General features: G+C 50.3%; 9 protein-coding genes across 9 annotated transcripts; 4 read left to right on the forward strand and 5 right to left on the reverse strand.

The window, feature by feature from the left end:
• Positions 1 to 128: 128 nt before the first annotated feature.
• Positions 129 to 2570, reverse strand: TRIVIDRAFT_72946 (uncharacterized protein; the record flags this gene model as incomplete). Its single annotated transcript, XM_014105658.1, has 2 exons — positions 129 to 2235; positions 2364 to 2570. The coding sequence occupies 2 exons, from the start codon at positions 2498 to 2500 to the stop codon at positions 129 to 131; spliced, it is 2244 nt and encodes a 747-aa protein (XP_013961133.1).
• Positions 2571 to 3166: 596 nt separating this feature from the next.
• On the reverse strand, positions 3167 to 4285 carry TRIVIDRAFT_217523 (uncharacterized protein; the record flags this gene model as incomplete). The annotated part of the gene is made up of 1 exon (XM_014105659.1): positions 3167 to 4285. One exon carries the CDS (start codon positions 4283 to 4285, stop codon positions 3167 to 3169), a length of 1119 nt encoding a protein of 372 aa, XP_013961134.1.
• A 215-nt stretch (positions 4286 to 4500) lies between these two features.
• TRIVIDRAFT_217524 (uncharacterized protein) lies at positions 4501 to 6083 on the reverse strand (the record flags this gene model as incomplete). The annotated part of the gene is made up of 2 exons (XM_014105660.1): positions 4501 to 5615; positions 5672 to 6083. The coding sequence occupies 2 exons, from the start codon at positions 6081 to 6083 to the stop codon at positions 4501 to 4503; spliced, it is 1527 nt and encodes a 508-aa protein (XP_013961135.1).
• A 9684-nt stretch (positions 6084 to 15767) lies between these two features.
• On the forward strand, positions 15768 to 17740 carry TRIVIDRAFT_62716 (uncharacterized protein; the record flags this gene model as incomplete). The annotated part of the gene is made up of 3 exons (XM_014105661.1): positions 15768 to 15980; positions 16172 to 17573; positions 17634 to 17740. 3 exons carry the CDS (start codon positions 15768 to 15770, stop codon positions 17738 to 17740), a joined length of 1722 nt encoding a protein of 573 aa, XP_013961136.1.
• Positions 17741 to 18520: 780 nt separating this feature from the next.
• Positions 18521 to 20134, forward strand: TRIVIDRAFT_85618 (uncharacterized protein; the record flags this gene model as incomplete). The annotated part of the gene is made up of 2 exons (XM_014105662.1): positions 18521 to 18772; positions 18837 to 20134. The coding sequence occupies 2 exons, from the start codon at positions 18626 to 18628 to the stop codon at positions 20046 to 20048; spliced, it is 1359 nt and encodes a 452-aa protein (XP_013961137.1).
• Positions 20135 to 20706: 572 nt separating this feature from the next.
• TRIVIDRAFT_72952 (uncharacterized protein) lies at positions 20707 to 21418 on the reverse strand (the record flags this gene model as incomplete). The annotated part of the gene is made up of 3 exons (XM_014105663.1): positions 20707 to 20899; positions 20974 to 21176; positions 21292 to 21418. 3 exons carry the CDS (start codon positions 21358 to 21360, stop codon positions 20707 to 20709), a joined length of 465 nt encoding a protein of 154 aa, XP_013961138.1.
• A 1088-nt stretch (positions 21419 to 22506) lies between these two features.
• TRIVIDRAFT_34071 (uncharacterized protein) lies at positions 22507 to 23198 on the forward strand (the record flags this gene model as incomplete). The annotated part of the gene is made up of 2 exons (XM_014105664.1): positions 22507 to 22885; positions 22948 to 23198. The coding sequence occupies 2 exons, from the start codon at positions 22507 to 22509 to the stop codon at positions 23196 to 23198; spliced, it is 630 nt and encodes a 209-aa protein (XP_013961139.1).
• Positions 23199 to 23783: 585 nt separating this feature from the next.
• TRIVIDRAFT_33563 (uncharacterized protein) lies at positions 23784 to 24428 on the forward strand (the record flags this gene model as incomplete). Its single annotated transcript, XM_014105665.1, has 2 exons — positions 23784 to 23926; positions 23984 to 24428. The coding sequence occupies 2 exons, from the start codon at positions 23784 to 23786 to the stop codon at positions 24426 to 24428; spliced, it is 588 nt and encodes a 195-aa protein (XP_013961140.1).
• Positions 24429 to 24911: 483 nt separating this feature from the next.
• On the reverse strand, positions 24912 to 26414 carry TRIVIDRAFT_165948 (uncharacterized protein; the record flags this gene model as incomplete). Its single annotated transcript, XM_014105666.1, has 2 exons — positions 24912 to 25600; positions 25666 to 26414. 2 exons carry the CDS (start codon positions 26109 to 26111, stop codon positions 24925 to 24927), a joined length of 1122 nt encoding a protein of 373 aa, XP_013961141.1.
• Positions 26415 to 26721: the final 307 nt, after the last annotated feature.

Genomic DNA, 26721 nt, shown 5'->3' on the forward strand with positions numbered 1-26721 from the left:
CTATTAAAACACGACAAAGCAATGCTTTTTGGTATATACGCTAAGACACCCATTGGCCGGTCCAAAACTCTCGCAATACATTGCCTCTCTCGTCTTCTCATTAAATTTTCCTTTCCTTTTTTTGTTATTCATCCTTGCAACCTCCTGAGCTGCTTGATTTCCTTCTTGGCTACCTCTGCCCAGCTCCTCATTGGCTGTAGCGTGGCAATCTTCCGCGGCCTCACAGTTACGTTCGGGTCGGCGTCGTCACCATACGCGAGGTCAGCCTTCATCGATGTAGGCGATGACATGACCGAAGGAGACAGCGACAAGCCTGGGCTTGGAGGAGGTGGCGGTGTTGAGGGTCTCCGTTCCCTGTGAATGGGGAGTTCCCCCCAGTGGACATCTGGTTCAACGTCGGCCTCCAATACTTTGCTTACGGCCGGGCTGTGAGTGGGCGTTGGCACGGTATCCACGCTCTTTCTGGAAAAAACGGACGACGCCATGCTGCTGTCTGTCAAACTTTGTTCCTGATTGAGGTTGGGAGTGCCTGATCGGCTGCCGGGAGTTACGGGAAGGGGCAGTTTAGATCCCGAACCCCTGGACCGCAGCGTGTATCCCGACAAGCTTGTGGTGCTAGGGGTCCTATTCGGCAGGCCGGGCGATATTTGCTGAACGGCCTTGATTGTTGAGCTGTTGCTGAATCGCGATAGTGATTCCGTTGAACGAGACGGTGGGGTGGGCGTATGAAAGTTGGCCGAGGAGGCCCGAGGCGACGACTGGAACCGAGGCCGGACTGGCGGCCGCTGTGGGATAGCTGATGGAGTCGACTGGGCCTTTGTCAGGCCGAGACCAATACCGCGCGGAGATGGCGAAGGAGAATTGTGTGGTTTCGATCCTTGGCTGCCTTGGCGATGATGGTTCTGGTGATGATGGTCGCGATCATGGTTTTTTCTGCGGCCTCCCTGCGCCTGCTCTAGCTTCTGACATTTTTCCTCGGCACTTTTCAATAGTGCCTGGAGCTTGGCGACATCATGCTCATGCGCCTTTCTCGCATTCTCCAATCGTTTCTCATACGTCTCATCTCTGCCGTGCAATTCGGCAATCTTCTTTTTTAAGTCCTCATTTTCTGCCTTGAGGCTCATTAGTGAGACGAATTTCTTGTCCCACTTATCTTCAACCCAGGAGACTGGGCGTTTGCAGCATTCGCCGTGGTATATCTGATGAATCCCTCCTATCATGGATAACTTTTCGTCCACTTTATCGGCCGGTAGCCGGGCACGGGGCGAGGGTGATATCATCTTGGCAATGAGATTCACGAGCGGTCGTGGCCTGACCGTTTCTTGGCCTTCATAAGTAAACATGAATTGCGGCGTTACCAAGGCATGGGAAGTGAGTTTTTCAAGGAGACGCTGGAGGTTGTCTTCTCGAATTGCGAGCTTCTCACTACGGGCGAGATCGGCTTGGTAGGCCAAGGCGTCGTCGAACTCGGAGAGCCTCACGTTGTATAGCACCGTTGCAATGTTGAGATAGACCAGTCCCAGAGAATACATGTCGGACAGCTGCATACTAGAACCATTCTGGCTGTAGAGCTCTGGGGCGCGCCACTTTTCTGTCCCAGGATTGCCATCGATGGTGGTTTGATCCTGGCCACTAACATCCTTGGAGATGCCAAAGTCGGCCAGGTACACTCGGCCGGGCTTGAGCAGGATATTAGATGGCTTGATGTCGAGATGGCGAACATCGTTTAGGTGACAGTATGCCATTGCACGGGCCGCGCAGCCAACGACGCCGCGGAGGAACTCGAACGGGCATCTCGCAAGCGAGTCCATGTTTTGCGTCACCGTCGACGGCTCAATCGCGCTCAAGTCGTTGAGCTCCAGTGCATCGAGCCGTGCCAAGATCTCTCCGCGGTCTCCTTTGCCTGTGCGTATCGAATCCAGATCGTCGAGCAGGGTGTCGAGATCGCAGACGGCGGCGGGCCAGATGAGCAGACAGAGCTCATGCGGCCGCGGCATGTAAGCTGCCACTAGCTTGACGACATGGCGATGGTCCAGCTTGCGCATCGTCAGCCCTTCCTGGCGCAAGTCGTCGATTGTCAGGCCGCGGCGCCGCATGATGCGCTTCCGGGCGAGGCAGACGGAGGCATGGGTCACTTTGTCGACGCGGCCAAAGGCGCCGCCGCCAAGGTAGTCGAGATGGGTCAGACGGGAGTCGAATCGCTTTGCTTCAGGGCCGTTGAAGTTTGGTTTGTGCCTGGTCGAGAACGAATTGTCCGAATTAGCTTCTCAGCCTCCAGTTTTCAGCTACACAGCTGTAGCCTTGATTCCAATTGCAACCCCAATTTCTCCAAACCCCGGCTGCATCTTGTTCAAATGACTCACACACTCGGCCACTGCTCGTCATGATCCCATGCCTCGATGACCTCCCGCTCCCTCACCTCTTGTTCGGCCCATGATGATTCTCCTTCAAGGGCCAAGCGTCGGCCCACGGTGATCCAGCCGTCGCCACGATCGCCCATGCTGGGGCGCACAAGATGATCAAGCAATGGCAGGCGGAATACTGAGATATCAACCCCGTCTTGCTCGCTCCTTGCCGTTTTGTTTCGAGGAAGAAGACAATGGGTTTTGGCGGCAGCTGGAGAAGGTTTGAGGCTGAGGATAGCTGCGCCACTGCCGTAGTCAGGTAGCATTTAATCAATGCTTACTAACTTGATCAAGCTTGTGTGGGGTTTTAGCACGGGCCCTATGTTAGTAGTACAGGGTATGTATCTTATCTCCAAAGGATTGGTCAGGACGGCTATGGGCAATGCAATATCAAGTAGCCAGTAGAGTGGTATTTGAATCCAATCTGATTGCTATGTTAACAACTGGCTATCTAAGTTATCTAAATGAGTGGAAAGAAGTAAACTTATATACCCGGTTAGTTGGGCTGGATCATTAATTTTTCTGATGATCCGTGGAATGGATCATCTCAAGATCTAATGATCCGTTTCCTATTGGTCGGGCAGGCCGGCTTGTATTAGAAGCTGCCTTGTGTACCCTGTAAGCCCATTGCCGTAACCATATGAGTTGGATCGTGACAATATGACATTTATATTGGTGGCTTAGAAGGGTAATATACTTGGTACAAACCCATACTAGTCAAGCCAAATCAGCCCCTAGATCATAAAGGAGAGCATCTTCAGCTATCGAAGACCCTCAAGCACTTCTTTCATCCTTGGAGCTGTAATATCGACGTGATTCTCCGCAAGTTGCACTAAATTGCCTTTCATTCTTTCATGATGAATTACCAAAGGCTCCACCTTCTTGAAGAGCTGCCGATAAAGCTCCTTCAACTCTATTGTCGTCCTCGTGTCCAACTGCTCAGAAAATCCATAGTCCCGCGCCGCCCAGGCAATCTCGGGCGCGGCAGACTCGACAGAAACATCTTCCATGGCAAGGAAGTGACGCAACCTCCAGATGGACGGACGAGGCGCCTTTGCCTCGAGGAACACGCGCAAGCGATCAAAGATGTTGTATGTAGTGGTGCTCTTGGTCTTCAAGTCTGGCCAGTGTTTGTCGAACAAGGTCATAAGTTCTCCTCTTTCCCACGCCTTCCAGAATTCGTCGAAGCTGCAGATAGGATCTTTCTCGTTGATCTGTTCCGCCATAGTTGAGGATCCGAGACTCTGCATGTATTCCTCTTGAGCTGTGGACCCGAACAGTATGGTGCTGTACATTGCCCCCAGCAAGCTTTCCTCGTGCTCGTCGTGGGAGACAACGAAACCAAAGTCAAACCAATGGCAGTGTTCCCGGTTCAAAGGCGGCGGGTGTTCATTGTCCAAGGCCATGAGATAGAAGAAGAAGCAATGAAACTTCGCAAAAGGTGTCAAGTCCTTAATATCTTTGTGCCGGTCCTTAGGGGCCAGATACTTGCGGGCCCTAGCCTCCCTGTTTCGTAACTGCGTTATTTGGCAGGGTGCTTGGACAGTTGAATGGTCGAGTTCGAAGCGGGTACGGTTTCTCAGGAACCAGGGGAAGTATCCTCCCCTGTAGTTGTCGGGTAACTCCTCGAATTTCTCGACTATCTTTGCGACCAGATATTGGTTTCCGTCTGGGTGCGATCGCCACTCGTGGAGCTCTTCGCGCGTAATACGGTGAACATGGAATTTGAAAAGCCCGGCGAAAAGGCCACCCAGGTGCGACTCTTCAATCTTGTCTTGGCATCGGTCAAACCAATAGTCCTGTCGTACTTGGGGGTCTGTCGGAATATCTTCCGCGAGGGCGTCCTCGTAAAGGTAGTCTGCTGACGTGACTTGCCGCATGTTGCATTTGAGGAGGTGTGACAACGGCATTTTCCGTTCACAGCTCTTACTACAGAACGGAGATGCTCGGCAGTGAGAGCACCGTCGAGTAGTTTCTACCTCCCGACAGCTAGCGCAAAGTTTCGAGGTGTTTTCTGCGAGCACCTCGCGTCTGGCTTGGATTCTCGAGGCTCCCTCGTCTTCGACGGGATACGAGAGACTAGTCAAAGCCCGTCTCAGCATACATCTCTGTAAATGTCGAGGATAGCGATGAAAAAATGAATTGAAGAAACAAACCTCTCCTTGTTGGATTGCACATGAGAATTTTGAGCGCGTTGTCGATGAAGATACTCGGATACGGCGTAACTTCGCTGGCGATTTTCTTGACTCATCCCCGGGATGGCAATGAAACTGCCACCAATTGTAGATTCCTTGACCTCTGCTCTTCTCTGAGCCGATAGCATTACACTACCAATCAGCTCCTTTCGCATCCACGATATAACCTCCATCACAGCCCCGTACAGCATATGCTGCTCGCCTTCCCCCAGGTTATCTCCAGGCGGAAGAGTCCAGCTGTGGTTGTAAAGCTTGCCATGACACCCACGCGTTTTTATGCCTTGGAAATAGTGAAGAAATTTAGAACATAGTAGGCAACTATACCTGCTACAGCCAATGTAGTCAAATCTCTTTCCGTTGGCAACTTGGTCGGGGTGACTGAGGATGAAGAGTATGAGCTGGATTTCGGCGTGCACTTGCCAAGTTGGGGACTTCAGTCGAGAAAAGCCGGTGGAGAGCTTGTCAACCTCTGTATTGCTTAGCTGAAGCTTGAGTGCGTGAAGAGTTTGGTCGAGATTCCATTCCTGGCCAGACCGTTTCTTTCCAGTCTTCAATCTATCTGTAACCACGGGGATAAGGGACAGGTCATCGAACCCGAGTATTTGCTTTGCGGCTGCAACAAGGATCTGGAAGGACCTTTTAAGACGGCCCAAGAAGCCAATCGCTCGGTGTAGTTTGTCACCTGCTGGACCGAGATCCTGGAAGCGCTCAACCGGAATATCTTGGTGGAGAACATAACTCAAGCTCACAAGACTGTCGTATCTTTCCAAATCCGAGTCAGCGTCACTAGAAAGCAACTTAACCAATCGCTTTAGGCCTAAATCAAGTATAAATCCGTCCAAATCTGTAACAACAACAACATCGCTGGTCGACTCTAGAGAGGAGTGCTGCGGAAGAAACCACTGGGAGTTTTCCATGATTTTCTGCACGTCGCCAATAGCGGTGTTCAGTCTCGAGGACTGGTGGCGAAGCAACATTTGCCAAAGTGCGTTCTCATGCTTCTCCGTCTGGTTGTCTGTTGAGGTATGTATTAGCCGCAGCTTATGAGCGTGTTGCCCGTCAAAATCGAACCTGGAACAGCAGCAATCTCCTTCAGCACTATACATAAGTTGCCTAGGAAACTAGACAAAACATCATCTTTGGCAAACCCCAAATTTATCGCAACAAAAACTTTGACCTTATCGGGCCAGTAGAACATATGACTGGCAACAACATGGGGGCCTCTCTTCTCCGAAGAAACGGTCTCGGACAGCCTGTCCAGAAATTCGCGACGCAAAAGGTCCTCATCAAGGTTGCCAAGGGGAACATTTTTGAAGGAATCACCTTCATTTCCGGATTCATCTAGGGATGCCTCGTCTTCGGGCTCTTGATACGAGGTTTTGTCTTCAAATTGGCGGCCACTGCGGAGATAGAGCAGCTTAGCATACGCGTGGAGCTCCTTCAATGCGGATTCTACCAAACTAGGTCCCGTGCAAGTCTCCATTTCCGCATTAAAAGAAGAATGATGACATAGGAGAGATTTATCTGTATGTGTACGGAAATCATACAGCCTTCACGTTTATGAAGGATTCCTTTGTTGGGCGGTAGGGCATCTATCTGCGTGCATTCTTGGGGGGAACTAGCCAATGATATGAATAGTTCTAATATTTTAATAGCACTTTGAGGTACAAAGTGGATAAATGGAAGGCCATAAGTGTCCCAAAATGAGGGCCTGTACCAAGTAAGGACATTTACCCCGCAAGAACCCCATTGACGGGGGGGTTCTGTGACGAACCGGTATAAATAGGTGACGTTGGAAAATGCAGACTCAATTCCCAAGAAACCAACTTCTGTTCTAGGCTTATGTTGGCGGATCAGTCACATTGGTATTGCGGTATCATGCAGCTACTAGCAATAGAGAGGTGCTGTGTTAACAACCGGTCGTATAATTGTGACATCTTGATATGGTATAGGGTAGGTTCCCAAGGTGATGAACACGTCGGGGGTTTATGTTGGTACAGAGGACAAGAAGTAGCGTTAAGCACTACCTAGTAAGTAGTCACAACTGAGTGGAGTAGAATAGGAGATATAGCTTGTATTGAATCTTATTTACTTTGTTAGCGATTCGTTATCTAAGCCATCTGAATGAGAGTGATGAAGTGGATTTATATGCCCAGTTGTTCCGCTGTAATACTCGGTATATTTATCACGAACCGTGTTCTTGGAGATTGATATAGGGCACTATTTCCGAGATACAAGCCTCTGGTTCCAGGTTTATGGTGGCCATCCGGTCATTCACACAGCTACTTGTAATAGGATATACATCACTAACACAAATCAACTACTAGGAGACAGATAGAAATCTGATTCACGTAGTTGGACATTCCCATTCTCTTCAATTCTATCACTCATTTATCTGATTCTTGGAGTAAGAAGTAGACGGAGTGTAATTTTCTTCGGACATGGTTTCTTGGCTCCTCATGATGCGAGAAAAGCTCCCGGTAAACCAGTTGAGTTCGGATCTTGTAAACCCTGTTCTCGATAAGCTTACTGTGTCCCATCGCCTTTGCTAAATGCGGGCCGAGAAAAAGCCCAGGATCGCGAGAGGGTCCATACTAAAAATTGCGGGGTCCCCTGGTCTCAGTTCATGTGCTGCTCATTAATTTGTCAAAGAGCAGAACTACAAACAAACTACCTCGTAGATTGCCTGAGAGACTAAGCGTAGAGGAAATTGATGAGGCCTCGAGCAGCGGTGGAGCGTGCAACTGTACTAGCATGATCTCGGGAGTTTATTCCGTAGTGCAGATTGCTGAGGAGAATACCCTGGAGCTATTGGAAATGTTCTTGGGCATGTTAAGTATGAGATCAGGAGTTGTTGAATTAGTTGTAGCAACGAAACGTGGACGTCTGCAGTATCTATTGACTCAATGGAGTATAACTATTACAACTCCATATGTATTGCGCCAACATAATGCGAAGAGTAACGATGGATTAACTGAGAAGCGCTTGAAGATGATCTTCAGTTTTGATGAGATTCATTGAGCTTGATGTTTATAAGTGAGAAAAAGTAGACATATTTTATCTTATTAGCTATAGAATAATCTCCAAGATGTATATTTGTTCGCTTGTCTCAACTCATTGATTCTCTGTCTTCTCATCACATCAGCTCCTACCAATCTGCGCTTCTGTTGTGACCATCCTTCAAATGCCAACACCTCATCGGTTGAAAAATCTTTGGGGTTTCTTAATACTTCTCATTAAAAGTGTGAATAACGAGACAAATGTATCTCTTAATATTATTATGAACTTTGCCTCGTTTGTGTCTCGTCAAGCCTCTCTAAAACAATGCTGCGTTTCTCGGGGGTAACATGTCGATATTTTGCAAGATGATTCCAAGAACATGGATGAAGGAAGCTCATTTGTAATCTTATTTGCTCCATTCAGTAATATTATTTTACTTTGCGCATGGCCTCACGTTCATTAAAACATAAATAACATTGTGTCCATCGTGCGGCATGAATCACTGCACTTTGAGCACACTCCCTGGGTTGCCTTGACTTGAAGCAATCAGGTAAGTATAACACTTTTTAATACACAATATAGCCCTATATACGAGAGTTGTTTACATTAGTTTTGATACAATAAGCAGATATGATGTTATAATGGAGAAAGATGGAGAAGAACGAAGAGGCGCAAAGAGAGCGAATTGTTGGCACTGGTATCACACTATCAACTGGAGATAGATCAAATACTGTATTATATCTAGTTATCACAAAGGTTATAAAGAAAGAGATGTATGGCGACAGTTCACCGGCTGGTCAATCTTCCAACTCCTTATAGACAGCTGTAAGTTCCATATCTACGACAAGAGCACGAACTATACTCTGGTTGGGATTCCAAATGAGATACGAGTTATTTTTAATCACTGTTGTAACTTCAAAGAGCGTTAAATATGAGAAAACGGGCCTCTTTAACACTTTATTTCTTTTACAAATTTCGTATGGCCAGTCTGCCCCTGATCAAAACTTCGCTTCGTATTATCAGATTCTCCATACACCACATGAAGCCAAATATACACGGCATATGGTTTAATGATGCTGCTGGATCATATTATAATGCTCGAATTAACTGTAGCAACAGTCTTAATCCCATTGGCATAGAATACTCCCTTTGTGTGCGTTGTTGAGATTCCCACCTCGAGCGTGTAACCGCAGCGAGGCGTTCTATCACGATACTCTCCTTTCGTACACGACAACGCACTCGTATTTATACTGCTTCATCTTTTCAATAATTTGATTGAGCTGATGTGGGAAAACACTACATCTTCTTCTCTTCTTCTTTCCAGCTTCCACGAGATTTTCAATTACTAAACAACCCCCTCTTCTCCCCCCCTTTTTTTTTGGTTTAGTCGTGATATGTAACCTACACAACTGAAAACAAAAACATCAGTGACAATCGCCAAGCTTAATTCGCCCTATGTACCTTAATCTATCCGAAAGCTAGATTAGACGAACACTAGATGCCGTGCGTTGGATATGATAAATTTCGAGATCCAGCCCATTGGTTTTGGCCAAGTATCTCCAAGTTTACTAAACCACCACATTTTCCGACTTCTGCCTCCATATTTCATGATAAATACTACCTAAATCGCTCATAACTCGGAGAATCACTCGGTATATTTCGTGGAGAGACCTCCAACTTGAGCCTCCAACCTCCAAATGCTTCTCACACGCTAGGCACTCCGAGCCGTGACCCACGATGAATGTCAGACTTTCCCACTCTCTCCGGCTACGGCGGCTATTGCGGATGAACATCCGTTCCAGTAGTTCAGCGGAACTAGGATAGAACCGGAACACAAAATAGAACGGCCCAGGTTCCTTTCTCCCGTCTTTCTTACCTATTGACTTCAGTGGGGGTGCGGCTGGCCATCAGAAAAACCACACTTGGACGGGCTGCGGCCCAGGTGAGCCGTAAGCGAGAGAGAGGTGTGGCAATCCCACGCCCACGGCCAATTCAAAAAGGAAATTCATGGCGATGAAAATCACTTTGCTGCACGGAGATGGGCGAATGGGACGCTGCTCCGGACACTATTTCGATGGCACAGGCAGGGTTGTTGAAGCTGTGGATTCGACGATGGAGTTCCACGCTGCGAGTTCCGCTATACTAGGCCGGCTGTCGGAAGCATACTCGTACAAGCTCGGACGTACAGTCGCCTAATATGAAACTAAATACTTTTGTTCAGTATATGTACCTCTCCATGTTTAATTTATTAGTTGTATTTTGCTTTCTCTCAGTAATATTACATATTGGACATCCCACCGGCGGAAATGTCCCAATTTTTTCTTGTCAGGGGTCGGCCGTTCCGCTCCTAGTCACACCTGGTCACACCTTGTTCGAGGAAGCACTAGTATTACTTTATTGGTCTGTGCATATTCTAACGAAACTAAAAAGCCAGCACTACCTTGCCTACGTAATTCTGGACTCTCGTGTGCTGGGTTGTCCAAATCGTGATTGATGAAGAAGCGGAATTCCGCAACAGCTATAGGACTCGGTAAATTATGGACATTATCAGCGTCGGCGTTAGGTGATAGCCAAGACAAGTCGGATTGCGGCAGAAAGACGCGTGTCTGTTGATCGGCTGGTGGAAACACAATACACGTATCCATGTTATAACCTATTTGAGAGAGTTGGTGAGAATTGCTCGGCAAAATGCCAAGCCAGACTTGACTGTAGTTACGTGTCGCTAGAGAAGCGTGTTTACCCCCCTCGCAGATCCACCAAAGGGGGTAGTCTGTGTAAGTTTGACGGAGTACTCTCGGGGAGGCAGAATACTTGTGTTTCGTATGGTTTTGATATTAGGGGTCTGGGCTTGAATCGAATAGATCATGAAGGTCTGCTGTGAATGATGTGGGTTTACAGGGTTTACAGGATTTACACTCTCTTGCATCTCATGATATCAAGATTGATGACGGCAGACATCTGGAAATGCTCTCAACTGCTGCGAGTGGAACCAAATCAGAAAAGAAGAATCAAGTCCTATTGACGTGATATGTACTCCGCACCGCTGTACTTTCCATACAAGCATGAGCAAAATAACTCCTATTGCAGAGCATATTAGACTAGGATCGTGGCACTATCGGCACGATATAGAGGGCTCTGCTGTATCTTGTACTCGATAGTCATGTCAGATAGCAAATTAGAACTGCAGCATGGATCCATGTATCAACCTTGAAAGACCGGTGATTACTTGAGAACCAGAGTTGCAGCTGCTACAGCTTGGCAGAAAACCACAAATAGTCTTTGCTAGAGGACGGTGATGAAAAGCAAAGTCACCGGCCGCTGGCTTGGAGGGACGAGCAGGCACAACAACACCACTTTTCGGAATTACGGAGTCTAAGTAGTCTCCTGGATCGGAGAGGAGGCCGCTGTATCACTCCATGTACGTAGTAAGCGAGTGGATTCGAATCAGGGAGTCGCCAATCGCTCTCTCTGCAGGTTGCAGATGGTCTAGTCCTAGAGCATCCCGAGAGTTTTGCCACGAGAGCCTGCGGGATTATGCTGCCACTGTGGTTGTATCTCAGCAAACAGTGCTGCAGTAAAGGGGGTTGCAGCCAGTGTTGGCAACTTGGACACCATGTCGATCGACGTGGCCACAAGCTTCAGTTTCACGCTAATGGCTCATGATGTTGGCCAGAAAGAAATGGACTACGGAGCAGATGATCCCCTAATGGTGGCTATGTCAGACATGGAGATGAATGTCACGATGATGAGTTCGCGGTGAGGAATGAAGCATTACGCCATCTCTATAGGATTCTACGATCCCTTGGCATCATAGTTCTTGTCCTCTGCATTCGACTGAAGGGATGTGCATGATTAATCAGAAATCAGAACATTGGCATCCCATCTTCGATCCAGATCAAAGCTCGCATCGACACTGCCAAGCTTGAAGTTCCGACGGCTACTTCCAGACTCAGAATCAGACAGGGAATCCCGCACCACTGATTCATTTCAAACCAGAAACGTCAGAAGCCACCAATATGCAGAGCCTCAGGAGTAACTCGCAGGCGTCTGTGTCCATGTATCGGCCTGTAGACAACGCTATCGACTCCACTTGATCGTCTCCATCCAAACTAGGCGCCCGGGTAGGTTTTTGACAAGTAGCCGGGGCACGGGACTGAGCCTCTAATGGGGCCGCAATTTCACAATTGCCGCTTGCCTTTTCGCACACGGGACCATGATTGAGGCAGATTTTGTCCAGAGTTATTTCAATGGACAGCTCATCCAGCCGTCTGCCTGGCCAAAACAAGATATTGGTCCCCCTGAATCTTTCCAATGGAGGCCTGTCTCAGAGATAAAGATAGTCTGCGGACGCCTTCGGACGAAATCGTACCAAATAAAGGTGTGAGATCTTGGATTGAAAGCCACTGTAGTGGTAGTACATTGTTACAAGGTATAGCATAGGTATGCTAGCAGAAGCATTTCGGTCGACTAATTGGTTGTTGGCAGGATATCGGACATTACGAGGCCTAATTCGGCGATAGTGTTCCAGAACCACTCGCTTGGCAGGCACTCGGTCCTTGTCATTGTATTTTGTCGTTTTATGCAAGATCTTGCGTGATCTCTAGGCATTTGTACTCTGGTCAGCCAAGTGTTGAAGAAGTCCACCTTTTCTTATGCAGTTGTCGTCATTGTCATCATTGTCATCATCCTCACGCAACCATGTGCTAGAGTCGAGATAATGCTTCAAGTGGAGGCGCACGGGATTCCGTTGCTAATATTAATTCCTGCCATTAGCGTGCTGGTAGGCAAAATGCCGGTGTATGCGAGTAGTACGAGTATGCGGTATTCTGGGTTAAATTGCCCCTTGCAACCTCTCTGCATCTTCATCCCATCCCGTCTGAGGCAGAGACAATGTATGACTTTTCTTTACTCGTATGTCGTATTTCACAAGGCCCTTGACATCTTGATTGAATGACTCATCCGCAACCACTATTTGAAAGACCCCGGTTGAAAAGAGTAACAGGGGAAGCTTTGACCAGGCAGTCCAAAGTAACATGCCGGATGCAGACTGGCATGCGATGGAACGTATTGTCAATATCAGCCCTGTTAGTGTATAGTTAGATTCGACATGCGGCATACGGCTCGGTTCTGTCAAATATGAACCATGAAAGTAAACAGGCATCAACTATTTCCTGACTGGATGACTTGTAATTGCCTTTTTGGGCTAACGGTCTAGAGAGTAGCAATAATAGAGCAGCTGACATTGTCCATTTGGGAATATACTCCATCCCGCGTAAGCAACTTTGAGGCAGAATTGAGTTGCAAAGGTGCCTGTACAAGGAGCTTTCTTGGACTTGGTAGCACCCCCCAGTAATAGTTGCAACTCACCTCCTCGCCAATCGTTCTTGCCCTGGTAAGCTGACTCGTACCACTCATATAGCCGCGTGTGGGCTATGAGGCCCCCTATGCGTCCGGAAGATGCCTCAAGTTGGACTATCTCGACCGGAGTCAGCAAAGACAATGCATGCAAAATTGGCCGGCGGTGTATCCGCGCTACCAAACACAGGACCCCACGATTGTCTCAGTGTAGTTGGGATTAATCGTGTGACAGGCGATTCAGTCTGCCAGGCATGCATGAAATGAGGCGTCTGTGGACCGGGCCAACGACGGGGCCTGGACGACTGAGCCTAACGGCAAGATTGGAAGATTGGATCTCATCTGGCGGGCTGGAACAGCGGCATTGAAAACAGAGCCCAAGCCGCGCAGACTTAGGGCCCAGAGGCACTTGCAAGAGGGCTATGCCACACCGCTGCAGAAAATCAAATGCACAGCAGCATGAAGCTAATGCGGGGAATGCGGCACGGGAGTCGCTGGGCGTGTGCTCGTGGTACTGTACATAGTATCATATCAGCAAGGTTAGTGAGAGCCGGAATTCAAGGCAGCTAGTGCTGGCATCACGCAGAATCCATGGATGGTCTTGTTAGTGACGCCCAGTCTAGACCAAGCCAAAAGGGAAAGAAGAGCGCCACGCTACACTGGAGCTACGAGAAGCAATGGCTTTTGATAGGGCCCGTCGTACTTAATGCCTGGGCGTGGACGAGGGTGTGCGAGTGTCTCGAACTCGAAGCTGTGCAGACGTTGTGTTGACATCGCGCCGTCTCTGGGGCTTACAGGCAGCACGGAGCGGAGCCAGTCTGGCGCGGTTCTCGTTTCTCGCTGGTTGTTAGCATTGCTGTACTGCTGTAGCATTCGACATTGACGACTGAAGAGCTCAATTGTGCTGAAACCACGGCATCATCAGCCTCTTGGTCACAGGTTTGGACAATGTCGAACCGCCCCGCTGCAGCTGCGAGGTTGATTTTGCTTTTGCTGCGGCCGCGGTCGGCCACTGATGGCAGCCGTTTCCGTCCATCACGGTGCAAATCTAACGCTATCTGGCAGGCGGTGGCAGAATCAGGAGCCTACTTCTGGAAGGCGGTGGGGCCCATGGCAAAGAGTGGAGACACCAGCCTTGTCAACTTGTCTTGGCCATGTTGGCCATCAACAACCTGGCCGGAGCACAGTGCTAATTTAGTGCTAGCCCCTGGTACCGGAATGGCAGTGCTTCTCCTTACGCGTACCTTGTTTGGCGGCAACAATGCGTGCAGAATCGTCGCTAGGAAGATTCCGTTGATACCCCCCAGGAGCGGCGGAACTTGCCTGAGCTTGTCGGTAATATATTCTCGAGCTACTGCATCGGCCGGTGAGACGAGATTTGCATGGGTTAATGCTTACTAAGGTAGGTGGTATCCAAGTACCGAAGCATTTTAGCTTGCAGGCATTGTACTGTACAATGACGCCTTTCGGGACTGTGCGTCGCCCTTACTTCCCAAACGAGAAGTGCGCCCTCCACCAATCACTGGGCCCCATTGTGATGACCAAGACACATTTGAGGCTTGGGCGAAAGGCTCCCGGCACGGAAGTCGCACTCCGCCCTACACCGCGACCAGGCTACCGACTTCCTAAGACGGCTAGCTACATCTTGGACAGCTTCGAGCTGCTTATTAATTGCGCTTAGCACGCATTCATGTGGCCTAGCGGCGTCGCATTATCTAATCGTGCCGGCAAGCCCGTGCGAGTGCGAGTACCAGTATCAAGCGCGGCTGCCTGCACGCAACGGCAACTCAAGTACCAGCTACAGACGCCGCCGCAGAGCAAAAGCAGTGAAACCAGCTGATGCCGCCAACTAATTGCTGCTAGCACACGTGGCTGGAGGTTTAAAGCACGATTTCCAGTCATCACCTCGGCTTGTTGAGAGGTTGAGAGTTGACGACGTCAGAAACGGGCTTTTGCTTTGTAATTCCCCAGTATCGGGCTAAGGCGCAATTCTGACCTGTTCTGCTCTGGCCTGCTCTGACGTGCTCTGCCAGAAGAAGGAAAAAAAGGCCGTTAGAACCCCGTTAGAGTCCGTTGGGAGTTTTGGGGGGACTCAACATTCCACAGCTGCCCATGTGTTTGTTTGTTACCGACACACCACTGCCAACTTACGAGTTACTCAACTGGACTGGACTGGACTGGACTGGACTGGAGAGGTGCAGTAATATTACGGAGTGCTTGTAAACAGCACTGACAAGGTTCCTCCTTGCTCGCTCGAGCAGCTCATCGCCTATACTCACTCGTAGGGCTGCTCCAAGTGCCAAGCGCACAAGTCCCAGCTCTGAGGCGGCCCCTGACCTGAACCTGACCTGACCCCAGAAACAGGCCAAACCAGGCCAAACCAAGCCAAACCAAACCCTGCGTCGGATCCATCCCATTCGCATTCGCAACCCGGTAAGCCCAGCAGAAACCCGCGGCCTTGTGCGGTGTGGAGCGGTACGTGCGGCTCATCAGCGAGATCCGCCCTTCGCCAACTGTGCTGTGCTTCTGCTCTGCCTCCTCACCGAACCTCCCCCCGGACGAACACGGATGAAATAGTTGACTCTCCGGGCTATACAAAATAGTATTACTATTAGTATATTCTTGCGTGTGCCCCGCGCCGTTCTTGAGCTCCGACGTCACGTCCAATATCTCAATCTTGCCGCTGGATTATTCTCTCCCAGCCCATAGGCTCGACTAATCACCCACAGCCGCCCAATTGCACAGCAACAGTACAGCGCAACACAGTACATCACATCACAGCTCAGCTCAGCTCAGCTCAACGCAGCGCATGATGAGTCGCCTGTCTCGGGCTGAGGGCCGGTCCCCCTTGCCGTCGCTGCAGAGCGAAATCTCGATTCTCAATGCTGAAAAGTATGGCGAGGAGCCCAGACAGGTCAATGGCAAGCGCTCGCCATCGCCGGATCATGACGAGGATGACGCCGTGCAGAAGAAGCGCTCCCGGGGCCGTCCGCGGCTCGACACCAAGGACGAGACAGCCGCTGATGTGAGTAACGAAGCCCAGCAGACATCCATCTCTACCATCGTCCTTAGCACCGCAATGGCTGGCGTTGTACCATCTTTTTCACGCCCTCTCTGTTACCCCCCCCCTTCTCTCTAGCTCTAGGCATGCATACTCGTACTCTCTCAGGTACATTGGATGGTGCAATGTAGTCTAACCTCTCCTCGTTGCTGCAGCGTCGTCGAACCCAGATTCGTCTTGCTCAGCGAGCATACAGACACCGCAAAGACACCGCCATCACCACGCTCGAGCAAAAGGTCAAGGACCTCGAGGCCTCAAATGAGGCCATGAGCAAGGAGTTTACCAAGTTTTACGACATCATCCTGGCCGAGGGCATCTTTGACATTGCCCCTCATGCCGCGCCTCGCCTCAGACTCATCGCTGACAGGCTCCTCCGCATCTCCAGCATGGTTGGAGCTAGCAGCATCAATTCACCAGACAGCGACGAATCCATCGTGGCCAAGCCTGGTGCCGGCCGCAAAGGAGCTAACGACATCGCCATGAGCCTCGGCTCCCAGAGCACTATCATCGAGCCGGAACTCACGGCTTCTACTTACTCTTCCTCCCAGCACCAGCATCCGGCTGCATTCAACTACGAAGTCATTGCTCAAGCCACGCCAAACAACGCCAGCTTCCCCTTCTTCACCTCCATCGAGACACCCTCCTCACAGCCCCAGAGCGGCAGTTATCTGGGCAACTCCATCGCCAACCCTTCGCCCTATCCCCGCCTCTCCCCGCCCGCACCATTCGGCTTCGGCGAGCGCTCCTTTAGCAAGAGATTGCAACGGACCACCCTGGAGCGCGGTCTCAGGCTGGCCACGATGAAGAACCCGCCCCCTGAGCAATATGCGACTGTTTTCGGCTTTTGCTTACTGTTTGAATCCCGCGAATCGATTATCCGGAGATTGGCCGCCGGGCTGAAAAAGGCACAGAGCGAGGTCATGGACTGGAAGCTGTCGGCAGCTGACCAATTTGGATTCTTGGACGGCAATTTTTCGTCGAACGGCTCGGATGATTTGAGCCATGCGCTGCTTTCCTTGGGCAAATCGAACAGCACCTTCTCTGGCCTGACGTCGGCATTTGGCCAGCAGACTTCGGCTAGTTCTGAGGACCGAACGGAGCAACGGATACGGATGATTTGCCAGAACTTTGAGGGCGAGTTCTTCACGTCTGAAGAAGTAGAGCTGTTCCTACGCAGGCTCGGCTTATCTATTCCTCCCAACGTCGACTATCTTGAAACGGAACTAGATCTCAACGACCTCCAAGCTGCCGACGAGGCGAGCACAAAGAGTCACTTTGCCAGCATCGGACTATCTCCCGGCAGCTCCGGCCTGGGCAGCGGAAACGGACTCAGCAACATGTGGCAAATGAACACCTCGATTGGCGATTTTGGAAGCTCTCTCCGGGGAGACTCATCAGAAGGTCAGAGCAATAGAATGACAGAGTTTGGCGACGATTCTGACCCGAATGGAGGATTAGTCGCGTTTATGAACAACCCCGATTTCGGCCAGATGTGGTCTACAGGGTCTAGCTGGCCAAAGACGAAGGTTTCAGTCGATATTCGCAGGCTGATAGAAGGTACAGCTCCATTCTCCTCTTTCCCCGTATTCTTGACTTCAGTTTGCTGACATTCTTCAGAACTGGTCGGCCGATCAGTCTGCCTTGGCAGGGTACCGGGCGTGCGGCCCAAGGATGTGATTAAGTCCGTCAAGATTGCCGCTGGCCTATCAACCTCCAACGCATGATGAACTCTAAACAATACATCTTGATCTGGAGCATATAAAAGTCATATGTTGCTATACTATCGGACCAAAATGGCCATTTTAGAGAAGGAGTTTTTTTGTTACTGATTTTGACGGTACACCAGGCAGGCGAGGGAAACGGATTAGGGGCACCAAATAAGCCCATCGATTGATTCTTGGAGCAACAGGAGTTACAAAGGATATACCACGGCAGTCCAGGCTAACGGACTCCCTGTCTGCACCGGCGGAAAGCGTATTGTTGATATTATTGTCTTATTTGGGCGTTTCCATCCATGGCGGCATTCGCTTCATTTGATTTCGGGGGTAAAAACCATCTTTTTAATCATTTTGCTTTACGCATACATCATGTTTTACATAGGAGTTTCCTTTTTTTTTTTTTTTTCTGATGAAATGTCTGTCTCATGTGCGATGATACAAGGAAGGGCACAGAGTTGGGTTGGGATGGGACATGATTAAAATGAACCACTGTCAAGATAAATAATTGTAAAAATAGCTAGCCTTGTTGTACGGAAATTGTTGAAATTAAACCATACGATGAAAAACATGCCTTGATATGGATGAGAGAACTGTTCCGAAGCCGAAGCCGGGTTGAGTAGGGGATGCCCGAATAGGCAGGAGATCCGCCCGCTCGGTTGGCCCTGTGGAGGCGACATTTCAACTCCGCTTCGTTCAACCTTCGAGCTATCAAGATCGTTGTAGACGAGCCAGTTTTGATCCGATTTCGCAGTAGATTCCATCTTATTTATGAGTATTTTCCGGTATATCCATTGAATCCTTGCTCTGAACCTGTAACTTAGAGTCCTCGATTCAACTTGATTGCTCCTTCACGTCCCCCCGCAAGCTATTTTCACCCTTATCTATCTCGCCATGGAGTACAGACAACAACAGCCCGTCTCGGACTCAAAAGTCAAGATCCAGCCTCGATTGATTATCCACGGCGGCGCGGGAAACATTCGTCGCAGCAACTTTCCCGCCGACAAATATGCCGCCTACCGCTCCTCTCTTCTATCAATTGTGGGTTTTCCCCATCAATACCATCTCCACCCAACCGAAGCTGATATGTGCATCATGAGATAAGGTCTCCAAAACGCGAGACTACATGAATCCTCCCACGCAATCATATCCCAGCGAAAAACACGCAGGTCACCCTTCCGCACTGGAAATCGCCACTCATGCCGTTGCGCAACTGGAAGATAACCCGCTGTTTAACAGCGGCCACGGCGCAGTCTTCACGCGCGACGGCATCAACGAGCTCGAGGCCTCCGTCATGGTCTCGCGGGGCTTCAAGAAGCGCGGCGTAGGCGTCATGGGATTACGAAGAGTGCGCAATCCGATTCTCTTGGCGCGCAAGATGCTTGAGCACGGAGAGCAGGATCTTGCGCCCGCGGGCTCTGTGCCGTCATCGTCGACTTCGTTGTTGGGGGGTCTTGGTGGGGATGGGGATTTGGATGTTCCGTCTGCGCAGGGACATACACAGCTTCATGGACAAACGGCGGAGCAGTTGGCGAGGATGTATGGGCTGGAGATGGTGGAGCCGAGTTACTTCTTTACGCAGCAGCGCTGGGACGAACATGTTCGTGCGTTGGAGCGGGAGGAAAAGGGGTTGAGCTCGGGGACGTGGCATGCGGAGGAGTATCTTCCTCAGGGAACGTGCGGAGCGGTTGCTTTGGATGCGGACGGCGTGATATGCGCTGCCACGAGCACGGGCGGGATGACGAACAAGTTGACGGGCCGGATTGGCGATACGCCCGTCGTCGGGGCTGGATTCTGGGCTGAGGAATGGGATGGGCAGTTGGAGAAGCTTGTTCTGACGACGGAGCCTGGGGTGAGCTTTGTTGGGCCGTTGAAGGGGTTGCTGGCGGATTGTTTCCCCACGCCGTGGATGTATTCACCGGCGAACCAGCACGTTCCCTCGTCTTCGACACGATCCATGGGGTTCTCGGGGACTGGCAACGGCGATTCATTTCTTCGTGTCAACGCTGTGCGGACTGTCGCCGCTATTGCGCGATACGCACCCGCTCCTGGTAGTAAGGCGCTGGCGAAAGTGGCCGGCCAGGGAGGCGAGTTGCAGAAGAGTGCGGGAGATCGATGGGGCCGGACGGGAGAGGGCGAGGGCGGAATCATTGGAATTGAGTGTGTTTTGGAGCGGGATGAAGACGGCGGTGTTGTGGGCGTGAAGTCCGAGGTGTTAATGGAGTATAATTGCGGGGGAATGTATAGAGCTTGGATTGATGATGATGGGAGAGCGGTGATGAGTATTTGGTCGAATGGTTCTGCAGACGAACTGTGAGATGAAGATCAACGGGTGCCCAGTAATAGAGATTTAGATGAGATGCAACCAAGTGCAGTTATTCAAGGGGACTATTGCCCCAATTCATTCATTCTTCTTCATATTGGATTACAGCATCCACCGGTCTTGTTTCCAAAGAGTACAGCTATACACAGGCAGCGTGTCTCGTCCCACGCCGGCTCTCTTTTTATATATTCGTACATTTGTGAAATGACTCACAAAACACCAGTTTCCCAGCACCCGCGTGTTATTTCTTTCTCTTCTCCTTTTTTTCGCGGACCCAGAGCGTTTCCCTCCCCTTTCCCCCATATCTATAATTCACGGGAAAACGCCAGTGCGATGCGATTTGCAGATTATCCATAGATATTGGTAGTTTTTCGGGAGATTTTTGTTATCCCCCTCCTCTTCTTTTTTCCCTTTTCTCCTTGTTCGTGTTTCGGGTAGTGTTTTCTATCCTTGCAAAGCCTCTGGCGCCGCAGAGTAAACAAGGCGAGAAATAAGATAGTTGTGCGTTAAAAGTGTCGAAAAAAAAAAGCCAAGACCAGTAAAGTGGAATAAAAGACAAGACTCAAGTAAATAAAGGCAGAGTTGAGAGAGGCATAAATATCGATTCGGGGTTTTCGTTTCATTTCGGTCATCCTATTCCGCCTTTTTCCTCTTACAACGCCTGGACTTCTGAGTTGGGCGGCGGCTGGGGCATCTCCAGCTTGGTTGTTCCGGACATCATCTTTCCAAAGGCGATACCGACGCCCTCGATGACGGCTAGCAGGACGGCGCAGCCAATGGCGTTGTTTCGGGCGGCCTTGACACCACCACGGAAGGCAAGGGAGCCGCCGGTGAAGAAGCCCGCACTACAGCACGAGTGTTAGCAACGCCAGTCACCAGATAGATGGTCGGGGGGTAAACGGATGGATGCAATGCTCACATGATGGCGTTGTAAGGATCCTCCTTCTTCCGGATGCCCTTGACGGCGCAGTCAAAGGTCGAGAAGAGACCACCCCAGACGCCAAAGTTGCCGCCCAGGACGGGAGCTCGCATCTTGACGGCGGTGATGGCACCAATGCGGCGCTCGCCGTAGGGAGAGTTTCGGAAGCCCTTGATGCCGTGCCAGATGGTTCCGCCAATGGCCTGCAAAACAAAAACAGTCAACCAGTCAGCCCGCCACGATAACCCAAATCTGCGTCGATGACAACCTGTGGTGTCAATGTGGGGGGAGGGGAGAGAGAGAGGCTTTATCACATACGCCCATGGCAAAGGCACCGCCAAAGTCATTGAGAATGACAAAGGGGCAAGGGTCGCGTCCGTGATCCATGGCTGGCAGGGGAAGAACGAGGGAGCAGCTGGAGGGTTCGAGGGTTGGGCGAGTCGAGATGCCTTGATTGGGTGGTGAGGAAAAAAAGTCGGTTGGCGCTGGCTGAGCCGGGATTTGGTTTTTTGGCAATGGAAATCTAGAAATTTCGGGCCGCGGCGCTTGTTCCGTTTTCGCAAAGGCTGTAGACTAATAGAGCTGGGGTGGCGGAATTGGCGTTCCGTTTGTAACGGAGTCACATGATCCGTTTGATACGGGGGCTTGCGTTTAGAACGGAACTCGGTCTCTACTTGGCAACTTGGTATTATTATGCTCGCTCAACAAATTGTATTTCAAGGCAATCTTTCATTTGTGGGTATTGACGATCAAAGAACAAATTTCACAGCTACAATAATACTAGCAAATCTATAGTTTACAGTATGAGCTGTCTATGCTATTAGTGAAATGTTAGACATGGCACTCTGCATCATCAGCTCTCTCCCGTCTCACACCTCTGACCAAGTGAGACAACTCTACTACTTAGTAGTGCACTCAGTCTATCTTCTCTTCAATCCTCGCCAAAGATGCAGCCTTATGCAGCCTTGTCAGATCATCCATATTGCCATCCAGCCGCATCGTGCAGTTCCCGCCTGCATTTGGCAGTTCGTTCGGCATCCTTAGCGGCAGAGCAGAACTCCAAAAGAACCACCTACGGCTTCGGCTCTCCGCGCGGGCTTCGGCTTGAAACTCCACACTGTTGCTACCAACGCAAAGCACTTCCAAGCCTCTTATTTCGCGCTCATTAGCCATGTTGGGCACGCCGTTGGTCGATAAGAAACAGCCATGAGTGATAGTTGGGTTCCATTTCCATCAATGAGATTCTTTGCTGCACCGGATTTGGCACTTTTTGCCCCAGTATGGGTTGACTTGTGTGACTCGGGAATCTTGCGCGGGTCCGGCGTCCTTTCCCGAAATGGCTCGCCGTGGGAGGCAAAGGATCCTCGAGAAATCTAGAATAGCTTCGATGGATTTGCTCAATCTGATACACGACGCGGCAGATTACGTGTCCACGACTTGCGTAAAGACTTGTATATAAGACAGTCCATCACCTTGTAGTCCTCATCTCTCAAGTCACATCCGCCATTCTGCATCTACCCCATCTCGCCCATCATGCCTCTCACAGTCGCCCCGGCTAGCGAAGCCGACTTGCCTCGCTCCATCGCCATCGAAAAGCGAGCATATGGCCCCAACAAGTCATCTCCCATCTTCTTCCCGGGAGAGGGCCTGAGCGTCCAGGATCGCATTTCCGTCATGACGACGCGCATAAGGGAAGAGTCAGCCGCCCAGTGCATCAAGGTCGTCGACACCGAGCTGGAGGGAGAGGCGAGCATGATTGCCTTCTCCATGTGGTTTATCTGGTCCGGAGACCTGCGGCCAAGCTTCCCGCAGCGGAAGTGGGGGGCTGGCACCAACCTGGAGGCGTGTGATGCCTTTTTCGGGGAAATGGACCGGAGATGGTGGGCGAAGTTTGAGGGAAAGCCGCATGTTTGTAAGTGGCCTCTTTGGAGTTGTAACTATAAGACGTGAAATAGTCTTACTGATATTTCGCAGACCTCAAGCTTCTTCACACCGATCCTGACCACCAGAGACGCGGTGCAGGTGGCAAGTGTCTCCAATGGGGAACCTCAGAGGCCGACAGACTCGGGCTTGTGTCGTATCTCGAGGCATCTGAAGAGGGACGCCCGCTGTATGAAAAGTACGGCTTCAAGGAGGTGGACAGGATTGTCGTGGACCTGACGAAATGGGGTGGCACTGAGGATGCCGTTGCTTATTTGATGATTCGCGAGCCGGTGCTCAACTAGAAATTTCTAGTTTCTTGTCAATTTACCGAGTTTTGGTTGGTATGATATTATGACCTTTTTTTTTTTTTATATATCGAGTTGCTTTTTTGGGAGGGGTTTTGGAGAAGTGAATAGACACCGAAATGTACCCTGTCATCCGACCCTCGTTACCTTCAGCCAAAGACCACGCAACTACAGTCACCGCCATTATGAGTAATAGCAGAATAACGAACAAGTTCATCTTTTCTGCCATACGTGCTAATTCACATTCTCAGCATCGTGAATGCGCCGCACCCTGCACTCGCGACGCCCAAAAAGCCGTGACTGCACGCAACCGCAGCATTCTCTCGCCGATGAGTCAGTGAGGCTGAATCCAAGCAAGTCACAGATGCGCAAAGCCACAACGAAGCTGCTATCCAATGAAAACAAACAATAGGAAGTTTCAGATGAATAACCTCAGGAAATACAAAGTATGAGCGATGAATGATTTGTGAAATAAATAAGATCAACTTTTCCCTGGAATTGCTTTGTTTTGTTTTGTTCAACAATCTCTCGTTTTCAACTACTCTCAGCCACAGAGACAAGGATAAGTACAACTTCGCCAAAATGTCAGAATCTTCAACTAAAGCTCAACAACCCATCTACTTCTGGAGAGAAACAGATCCTAAAACAGGCTGGCTCTCACAATGGTACTACTGCCCCTTCAAAGATGACAAAAACCCAGCCATCGTCTATGAAACCGCCGAACAGTAAGCATCCAACCCACCCCCGTATCAAATATCATCAGCCTGCTAATATCCCATCAGTTACATGATGTATCAAAAAGCAATGCTCTTCGGCGACCAAGCCTCAGCAACAAAAATCCTCAAACGAGGTCTTCACCCTCGCAAAATCAAGGCCCTCGGCCGTAAAGTCACAAACTTTTCTGAAGAAACTTGGAATGCCAACCGCGAAGCCATTGTGCGACAAGGGAATTATCTCAAATTCACCAATGCAGTAACAGAAGAGGGGTTCTGCCTCGGCGCGACGGGCGATATTCCGCTTGTTGGAGGCTCCTTGAAGGAGACGTTGCTGGCGACGCACGAGAGGGAGCTTGTGGAGGCCAGTCCGTTTGATGCCATATGGGGGGTTGGTTTCAAGGAGGCGGATGCTGAGATAAGTAGAGAGTATTGGGGGCTTAATCTGTTGGGCAAGGCATTGATGGAGGTGAGGGACATGCTGAAAGATGAGAATCAGGAGAGTCATGATTAAATGAGGCATAGCGAGCAGACTCGGCATCTATTTGAGCGGCACAATGATTTGCACTTGAGGCTTATGAACACTAGATTGAATGACAAAGCATAAGGGTAGTTTTGAATAGACACTCTCATCTTTCCAAGTGCCTTGAATAGCCTTTTGTCCATTTGATGATTATGTCTATATGTCTATAATCCAACCTCTCGCCCGCCCTCCCCTCCTCGTATCATCATCGTACATGTTAAAGCGCCTTATCTAGACGCCAGTAATAGAGCGGTGTTTTCATCCTGGCATGCTGTTCCCATGCCCCCATACCCTTTTCTTCCCAATTTTTTTTCTCCTTTGTCCCTTGGATATACATCTTCCACATGATTTGATGACATATTATACATATTTAACACAGATCAACATGGCTACTCGCCAAGGATCACTCCCATGCTCCCAGACGCCGTGAATCATACAGAAAACCAGTACAAGTCATGCTTTCTTCTTTTTTTTCTTCTTTCTCTTCTTAGACCCAGTCTCTTCCACTCTTCTGCATCTCAATCAGACGCCAGCCCCTCGTCTCGGGGTTGTTGACATCCTCTGGAACTCTGGTGATACCAATGGCATATGTCACCTGCTGCACCTTGTCCTCCATACCGGCTGCCAGCTCGTTGGTCTTGGCGTTGCGGTAAACGTGGACCTCCTGGGTTCGGCACGTAATGATGAAGACGGGAATCTCGCCAGGATCCAGCATGCGAGCCTTCAGGATATCCACGTTCCTGATGTCCAGGATACGGCCATCCGACTTCATGCCTGCCTGGAGGTATTGTTTCGTGAGGGCCTCGTAGACCGAGAACTGGGCAGCTGAGAGCCACTGCTTCAACACCTCTGTGTCTCCCTTGACATAGGCGTCCAGCACCTCGGGGAGAATGTACTCGCGCAGCTCCTGCAAGAAGGGCTCGCTTCGGAAGCTCGGGTCCATTGAACGGAACTTCTTGATGACCATGGCAGTCTCGTTCTCGGCAAAAAAGCCGCCAATCGTGTCGGTGATGCTTCGGGCAGTCGAGATGAGGGGGTTTTCTGACTCCTCGTATTTGCCCTTCATGCTGAATACACCCTGCACAAACTTGTTGCTATCGCGGAAGTCTCTCCAGGCTTCCTTCCAAGCTGCGTCCTTGTGCAAAGTGACGTTGGTGCCGGCGCTGGTGACAAGACAATTAGGAACCTGTTTTGCAAGTATGACGGTTGGACAATATTGTAGACTTACTTGGGATCCTCCTGGAGGACTTCATCTTCACCACGTTCCTTTGCCAGCTGCTCTCTCCTCTTCCTACGCTCCTCTTTTTCAACCCATCCACCATACCTAGAAGAGCTGCCATCATCAATGACATTCTTGACGTTCTTGTAGGCCTCGGTGTCTCGGATGGGCTTTGTGGCCTTGTCGACGGCATCGCCAGTGACGTTGGCAGCCTTTCGCACACCCTTCATAACGGATGTGTCCCAGGTCCAGGCTGCGCCCTTTCCAATGGCCGTGGCGGTGGTCTTCACAGCCTTGGATGTGGTTTCTGAGATGGCGCCGGTGGATTTTTCGTAAGCCTCACGAGCTCGTCGAACTGATTCGCTCTCGGCAAACTGGTTTGCGGAGGCGGCAATCTGCTTGGTTGACTCGTTCCATTCTTGGGACTTTTGAAGCTCAGTGTTCATCGTCTCCATGAACACCTGCCAGGGTGTCTTGTCACCATGCGGCGGGGGAGGAGGCAGATCCTCTTTCTTTTCTTCTTTGCCCTCTTCCTTGCCATCTGCCTTGGCATCCTCCTTACCATCGGCCTTTTCTTCGGAGTCCTTGGTCGGCTCTTCCTCAATCTTGGCCCTTGGCTCAGTCTTGTCCTCGGCAGCCTTTGCCTCGGGCTTTGGCTTCTCCTCCTGGAGTCTCCGGCCGCTTACATGCAGGAGCCGGGATTGTGAGGCAACTAAAGAGATTCGCAAGTCGGCAGGAAGAAAGCTCGATCTCAATGGCATCGCCAGCGCAGCGGGAAGCGCCGCACGCTCGAGATTCGCAGCATTTCGGACAGGCTTCTGCGCAAGCTGAGAAACTAACCGAGTGTATGCGGCGGGACATCGGCCATGGGCGGGGGCAAAACGAACAGATGCCCTCGAGAGAGCATTTTCCGAATTGGCAGCGCTGCGGGCAAGGGAGTTCATTTTCTGAGCAAGGAAAAATCACAAGCAAAAAAAAAAAAAAATCTGCAAGTGACTGCAGCACTTGAACAGAGCGGCGGGGGGAGATGATATGCGGGAGGATTTGGCTCAGGTGCGGACTGGA

The sequence above is a fragment of the Trichoderma virens genome (assembly GCF_000170995.1).
Source record: "Trichoderma virens Gv29-8 chromosome Unknown TRIVIscaffold_1, whole genome shotgun sequence".
NCBI lineage: Eukaryota > Fungi > Ascomycota > Sordariomycetes > Hypocreales > Hypocreaceae > Trichoderma > Trichoderma virens.